Here is a 7,608-nt window from a genome sequence, read left to right as displayed (position 1 = left end):
GTTGTTCCCATCCCATATTGGATATGGATTACACATTGGAATTGTTAAGATTAATAAGCCATCATCAAACATTTAATGTATGGCAAGTCTGAATTATTAATTTTTCAAACGAAATATTCCAAGTGGGTACCAAAAGCATTTCTTGTTTCACTAATTTCTTAACAAATCTCATATAACTCTAAGCAACTGACACAACATTGCAGGCTTTTTGGAGATTTTTCAATCATTTCATCAGGTACTCAGCTGTCTTACAACCCAAACTGTGTCTAAATCACATGAATTCTCAAGAATGATACATCTCAAAAAAATACCCTTGAATGTTTTGACAAAGAAGAATAAGAAAATGATGACTGCTCACTGCTGAACGGATTCTAGTTATCCTTGGTAGGTTCAGTCATCAGACCAAACTCAAATGGAAACAAAGGATCATAATGTGCATCTCCAACATTCATCGGAAGTTGATCGACTGTCTTGAACCATGTACGTGCAAGCTTGCCAGTGAATCCATAGTCACCAAACAGAACATCAGCAACACCTTGGCCTTCAGTTCCCGGAAGCCATGCAGCCACAAGTGCGTCCATTTGTGCTAGGTAGGGCTGGATAACAACAGGACGGCCAGATATGATGACAACAACACATTTGACAGCTCCACACACATTTCCTATGGTGCTTGGACCAGGTTCAGAAATGGTCAGATTTAAGCTATCACCAAATGTTTCTGCATATGGATGCTCACCAACGACAACAATAGCATAGGAGAAGTCGTTGGACTTTACAAAGTTTGAATCTGGATTCTCGTTGTAGACAACTTTGGTAGTTGAATCAACAGTATTTTTCACAGCATTTAGGATGGTGGTACCTGTTCATGCACATAGTAATTGTCAAATGATATATCACTCTAGATTAAGACAGCGCAATAATCTTTTACAACACTTCTTCATTTGTATACACATTTAGATTTTGATTTTTCCTTTCACTTGAACTGAAACAAATAGCAGGATAGAAGCAAATTTTTAGCTGTAACTACCATTTCCTGTTTCCAGTACAAATCAACATTTCAAAATAATGTTTTCACATATATCACAACTAAGCTATTGTCTGCATCAACGGCGCTCATGGGTGAATAAAATTATTGAAAAATCTTCAATTAATGCACAAAACTTCAATTTCCTTTAATCATTTACTTCTCTAGGATATATTACAAATCATAAGCCTATGCGTCTGGGCAACTGAAAGCCATACCAGTTGTGAGATTATTGCCACCAAGACCCTGCCATGTAATTGTCCAGCCACCACATTGATAGCCCAAGTTGTCAGCATGACTTCCTGCAACCAATATCTTTTCTGCCTTTTTGGGAAGTGGAAGCAAAGTCTTATCTGCAGATTCACCATTCTTTAGTAGCACGAGTGATTTCCTTACTGCTTCCCTTGCTAATTCTCTATGTTGCTGTCCAAATCAAATCATCGGATTAGCTCAGGCATATAATCACAAACCAACAAAAGCAAATGAATTATGGCCATTTATAATTTACCTGACTCCCAAGTTGATTGGTCAGACTGAGATCTGCCAGCGGATCCTCAAAGAGTCCCATGACAAATTTAACCCTCAATATTCTCTGAACAGCGTCATCAATTCTGCTCATGGGGATGATGTTATTCTTTACCTGATAGGTTAGATCATCAATGAACTCTGTGAACTTATAGGGTACCATGATCTGCAAAACAGGGATTCATTAGAAAAGAGGGAAAAATAATTATAAAAATCTCATGCATGAGCTTAGAGGAAGCAATAAAGTAAACAGTAGTCAACTGATTGAATACACTTCGTGGATTTGGTTTCCACTAACCATGTCAATTCCAGCACTAACTCCAGCTTGAACAGAATACGAATAGTTAGCATTGGGAGGAGAAGTAATTCTGTCAATACCCTGCCAATCTGATATGACGAAGCCCTGAAATATATCCAGAAGACACAAACTATAACACCTCTATTGTTTCATTTAATATGCAAAACTTGAGACATATTAGAAAATTCAAATAAGTGCCATTACCCTGAACTTGAGCTTGTTCTTGAGGAATCCAGTGATAAGATCATGGTTGGCATGCATCTTCTTTCCATTCCAGCTTGAGTACGAAATCATTACTGTTGCAACACCCTTGCTGATAGAATTATGGTATGCCGGCATGTGGATGCTAAGTAATCCATGATAATCAATCACAGTGTTGTTCTCATTGATGCCCTTTGTCGTGCCACCATCTCCCACATAGTGCTTGGCACAGGCTGCAACTTTTTTCCTAACCAAAGTAATCAATTAATTGAGAAAATTTGGTAAGGCCCTCCATGAAAGGCTTCATAAACTTGATTTACATCATACTTTTAGAATTTAATCAGATGCAGCCTCCTAATATGTATAGATATTTCACACAAAAGGAAGACATATCCAGCCAACAAAAAGTTTTCTTGCTTATATTGAAGCCAATTTATCCATAAAAAAGTAAATAAATAAAACAAGAACATGAGGAGCAAATTATCCAAATTTCCAAGCTTGACAAGAGCTGCCTCCTTCATAAGTAACTTGCATAACTAATCTATATCCAATTAAAAGATTGAGAATGGAAGAAAAGTATAACAATCCATTTTCTACTTGGTATAAAACTGATCTGGTAAGAGGTACCAAGAATGTTTCATCATGCTGATTGGACAGAGTGTTTATTATTGGTGGTACAGGTCAAAGGTACACCAACTATTGACAACTAATGAAATATTGATCTTGAAAAGGAGAACAAATTTGAAGCCATCTTCCATAAAAATTGATTGCATTCAGATAGCTAAAATCACTTTATCAAAGATACTCACTGTAAAATGAATTCAGATTAATATATTAAATGGTGATCTAGGAAAACTTGATCATGTTTAGGCGGTGTAGACTGGCATAATAGATTTATTACATTTGACCTGCTAATTACTGAGACTCCCATCACACATTGATGCCACTGGCATATTTTCTCAAAAGATATATGTGGAAGAGCAATGCAATTTTAAAAGATAACCATTGATGTTGGATCATTCAGTTGAATCTGATAATGTTGTTCCGATATTTTTAGGCTGACATTGGCAAGTCGTTGTACTATAAGCTTTTATGAGCAACAGAGTTGGGGACTTGCTACTACCCTTCAATTTCTGCTTTTTATCAAGGGGACAACATGGCCCACCGGTTAATGCATTAATGCCAACCTTGTCAGACTGCCCAAAAGTAACCAAAGCAGTTATATAGTTACATCATCTTAGAATGAGAGGTGTTAGGATGATAAATGGATGATGCAGTCCAAACTACTTTTTGAAAGATGAAGTTTGAATGTAGTATGGGGCTTGGGGACCAAGCTATTCACATGTAGATATTTAAGAAAGAAATCGGCCACCATGAAACCTGCCACTTGAATGAAACCAGTAAAGATGCCCCCCAAAAAAAAAAAATCTTCTCATCTGTGTAAAGCTTATGTAAAAGCATAACCATCGAATGGGCACTAAAACTCAATAAGAATGAAGAAGTATCAAAATCGGTTCACAGTACGCAAAACAAAAAGATAAGTTCTATCCCAAGCTACAAATTACCAAAGTAGACAAGAGAGATAAATATTTAGAATAAAAGGGGAACTTACTTTCCAGAAACAAAGGGAACACCCTTTTTAGAATTTGCAGGAAGATCTCCTTGTAAACCAGGTATAATTTCTGTCATTGCTTGAACAATCTTATGATCTTCACTGTAGCTTTCATAGCAACGACCCCATCTCGGATCTCTGCAAACCTGTGAAAGCAAACACGGTTAATAGCACACAAGATTTGAAACTTTATGCAATATCATTCAATACAGCTCATCATCATTTTTAGTTACCGCGATACATGGAGCAAAAGCATAAGGGATTCCTGTAGCTCTAACTTCAAGAGCAGTTGCATCTCCAATTTTCTTGATAAGTTGAGGGTCCCTGATTGAGATATAACAACTTTTAGTATGCACGCAGTAATATGAAATGAAATGAAAACTTCCAGCACAATTCTCTGAAATTCATTTGTCATTCAGTGCCATTTTTGGTATTTAACACATTTTCTTGCCTCGTAAAACAATCAAACAATGATTAATAGAAAACTTTTGCTTTAAAGTAAAATAGACTTACCTGGTAACTCCAAGTCCAACATTATGAGGGAAAATGGTAGCATTGTAGACATTGTTGTGACCATGAACAGCATCAATCCCGTAAATCATGGGGATCCCAAGACGAGTTGATAGGGACCCTTTCTGTAAATCATTCACCATGTTCACCCAAGTCTCCGCAGTAGCTTTTTCAGCTGGTACACTTCCCCCGCCACTCAACACACTCCCTGCACAAGACCCCATTTACATTATTTAATGAACACACATTCATTGCTAAAGATTATCGAAAATATCGTAGATTTCATACCAATGTAGTACTTTTTCATGACATCTGCGGTTGCAACACTGCGCTCGATCTGTACCATTTGACCGATTTTTTCAGCAAGAGTCATTCTGCTCATCAAGTCTCTTATCCTAGCGCCCAGTGGCTGTTTGGGGTCCTTGTATTTCAAGTATTTGGCTTCGGTAACAAATGAAAGACAGCATAAAAGCATAAAACCCAACAATGGTGTTGAATATTTCCCCATCTTTGGACTCAAACCTCTGTCTTTCTCGGTATCTACAGATTCAAACACAAGCAGAGAAAAAAAAAAAAGTTAAACCCAAAAACAAGTGAAAACGAAACAAAGGAAAACAGAAGAAATACAATGCAAATGTGAAGCGAACTTACATTTTGAGCAGTGACGTGAGAAGGTGAAATTGGAAATAGGAAGAAAAAGAGAAGAGCGAGGGCGAGAGTGAGCGTGAGAACCCAAACGACAAGGATGCTCCTGGGAATTATTTATAGAAAAGTTTTCAGATTTGGTAAGTATTATTTATTAAAAAAAAGCTTTGAGGATGGGAAAGTATTATTAAAGGAAACATTACAGTAAAACCAGGGTTATATGGTCAAGCCAAGTTCAATTAATGGTTTCATTGTGCCCTGAACAAATGAAAGGTGGGTTATGTCATGACGAGCTCGAGTTAGATGAGTTACAAATTTGTATAACTCAGAGAATGATTGAGATCAAAGCTCGATATCTGGGTTCGAAATGAAAATTTAAAATCAAACTAAGTCAAACTTAATCCTGAGTTGTCAATTTCTTGTTTATTTTTAATTATTAAAAAAATAAAGGCTAAAAGACTCGTTTTCACCTAAAGTATAGTGATAATTTAAAGTATTATTATTTAACTTTCAAAAATTTAAATATCTACATATAAATCAAATTTAGTTAAAAATGTATTGAGGGTAAAATTGTTATTTTGATAATAATATTAAAAATATATATATATTTTTTTTTAATTTTAAAAACTAATAAATCCGCTGATTTTAAAAAGTTATGATTAAGGCATTTGGCATATGAGCAATAATCCTTGTTAGGTATGATTAAGGCATATGGCATAAGAGTAATGTTATATATATGTGTATATATTTTGAGTGAAAGGTGGGTTATTACAAATATTGAGTCAAATCGGGACCTCGCTCGAGTTTGATGAATACTCATTGTGGCCTAAGGCGGGTTCAAGCCAAGTTCAAATAATGGTATCATTGTGCTTTGAACAAATGAAAGGTGGGTTATTGCACATATTGAGTGAAATCAATAATCATTGTTAGGTATGATTAAGTCATTTGACATAAAAGCAATCTTATATATTCTCAGTTTTGACTATTTAATTAGATGTTTAAATATAAGTAATATTATGTGTATTTATTTTTATATCTATAAAAAAGTATATATGTGATATATTATTATATGATTTAATATTATTTTATTCTTAATTCAAAATCATCAATCACTTAATGGTATATATTAAATATATATCCATCTCCATCTGTGTATCTAAAATAAATATACATAATTTTTTTATTTAAATATTATATTATTATATGACTGAATATTATTTTATTATTATTTAAAAATTATTCAATTATAAAATAATATATTATCTCAAATATTTACAATGTATTACATTTATGGGTAAAATAAAGGAGGACAATGATAGCACTAGATTTACTTTTGACTTGTAAATGAATGAAATTCAATTTTAAGGCGTCATTTATGGCAATAAAGATGCGAAATTGCTATAGTTTTCTGCGTGCGTCCAAGTGGTTGTCAAATTGTTGCCAAATTTCCTTCATAAAGTAAATGTATGTCGAGGATTTAGACCGGACAGAAATGATAGGATCATTGCGCAGAGGGTGGGATCCCCTAGCAGCTGATTAACCAATAAATTCAACAATTTTAACTCACAGATATAATTAATAGGATCATCGGTTAGAGGGTGGGATCTCTGATACAAGTACACTTGGGCAATTGTGTCCAACTTGGTAAATATATATATTATTTGTGTATTATTTATGTTTTTGTATTATTTATTTATTAAACACATTTAAAGAATTTTTTAATTTAAAATATATTTAACATGTATTTTATACTTTTTTTTGTATTAAATATGAATTATATGTCATATTTTATGTTTACCCTTTTTTTGAATTTTTGGCTAAATTTAAAGTACAAAATTTTCTCTTCTATGTTCAATTATTTAAAAAAATATTACTATCATTTAAAAAAAATTTAACAACATTTCTTTTTTTAATTCTCAGCGCTAATTTTACGTTTTTCTCTCTTGTGGCTTGTATAAAAATTCACTCTGATCTAAAGTTTGAAATCTAAGAGTCACTAGTACGTTACTTATTCTACAAAAAAAATTTATATTAGGTTTAATAGTTAATTAAATATTTTATATTTGAATTGTTATATTAATTTTCAATAGAAGATTCATGAAAGTACTAAAATTATTATGATATTGTCGTATTTTTAGAAATGTATTATTGACGATACGTTATATTAAACTCGTATATATATGTTTCATACTTTTCTCGTATGTAAACCTTAGGGGTTTTTTTTTTACAAACATATTTTTCATTATTAGTCATATTATACCCGTATAATTCGTATACCTTTTTTTTTCCATTCTTATATTTGTTAACGAGGATTGTGACATTGTAACATCCGTAGGTATATTTAAGGTTATTTTGGTCATTTTAGTATTTTTCCCGTGTGAGGTTGTGCTGGAGAAGCTTTTATGTGATTTGTAGCAAGCACGACTGTGTATGAGAGGCTACACGCCCTATGTATGATGTGGTAGAGATGGCAAAATAGTCTTTTTGCATATAGTGTGTTTTGGTTAATTTTGGTTAGTATACACGCCTGTGTAAGCAGGATACATGATTGTGTCTAGCCAACAGATTTTGATTTCTTGGATAAGGATATGTTCTGCGAGAATCTCATGATGTGGTTTTAATGTTTGATAACCGGCGTACACGCATGTGTGTTTAGCATACATGAGCGTGTAAGTATATTTAATCTGAAAATAAAAATGGTAGTAGAAGAGGCAGCTCTCATTTTTTCTTAAAATCTTTTCAACCAAACAAGAGAGGAGGGAGGATTGCAAAGTGCTAGAGTCATATTTCACT

The 7,608-nt window shown here is 33.6% G+C and overlaps 1 protein-coding gene across 1 annotated transcript; it reads right to left on the bottom strand.

Moving 5' to 3' along the window:
• Nucleotides 1–205: 205 nt before the first annotated feature.
• LOC123209821 (beta-glucosidase BoGH3B-like) lies at nucleotides 206–4,971 on the bottom strand. The gene is made up of 10 exons (XM_044627978.1): nucleotides 4,822–4,971; nucleotides 4,459–4,710; nucleotides 4,174–4,378; nucleotides 3,894–3,984; nucleotides 3,661–3,806; nucleotides 2,052–2,295; nucleotides 1,848–1,952; nucleotides 1,533–1,715; nucleotides 1,243–1,447; nucleotides 206–859 (listed from the first exon to the last, which is right to left on the bottom strand). Exons 2-10 carry the CDS (start codon nucleotides 4,676–4,678, stop codon nucleotides 372–374), a joined length of 1,887 nt encoding a protein of 628 aa, XP_044483913.1. The 5' UTR covers nucleotides 4,679–4,710; nucleotides 4,822–4,971; the 3' UTR covers nucleotides 206–371.
• Between the last annotated feature and the right edge of the window lie 2,637 nt (nucleotides 4,972–7,608).

This window comes from Mangifera indica, chromosome 2, assembly GCF_011075055.1.
Source record: "Mangifera indica cultivar Alphonso chromosome 2, CATAS_Mindica_2.1, whole genome shotgun sequence".
NCBI classification, from domain to species: domain Eukaryota; kingdom Viridiplantae; phylum Streptophyta; class Magnoliopsida; order Sapindales; family Anacardiaceae; genus Mangifera; species Mangifera indica.
The sequence above is the reverse complement of the archived record's forward strand: the minus strand, read 5'-3'. Positions and strand labels throughout refer to the sequence as shown.

Coding starts and splice junctions, on each gene's coding strand:
- LOC123209821 (XM_044627978.1), bottom strand. CDS start 4,678: ATGGGGAAATATTCAACACCATTGTTGGGTTTTATGCTTTTATGCTGT. Junction 2,296..3,660: donor GTTCCCTTTGTTTCTGGAAA/GTAAGTTCCCCT, acceptor TACTTTGGTTAG/GAAAAAAGTTGCAGCCTGTG. Junction 1,716..1,847: donor TTAGTGCTGGAATTGACATG/GTTAGTGGAAAC, acceptor CCTGTTTTGCAG/ATCATGGTACCCTATAAGTT.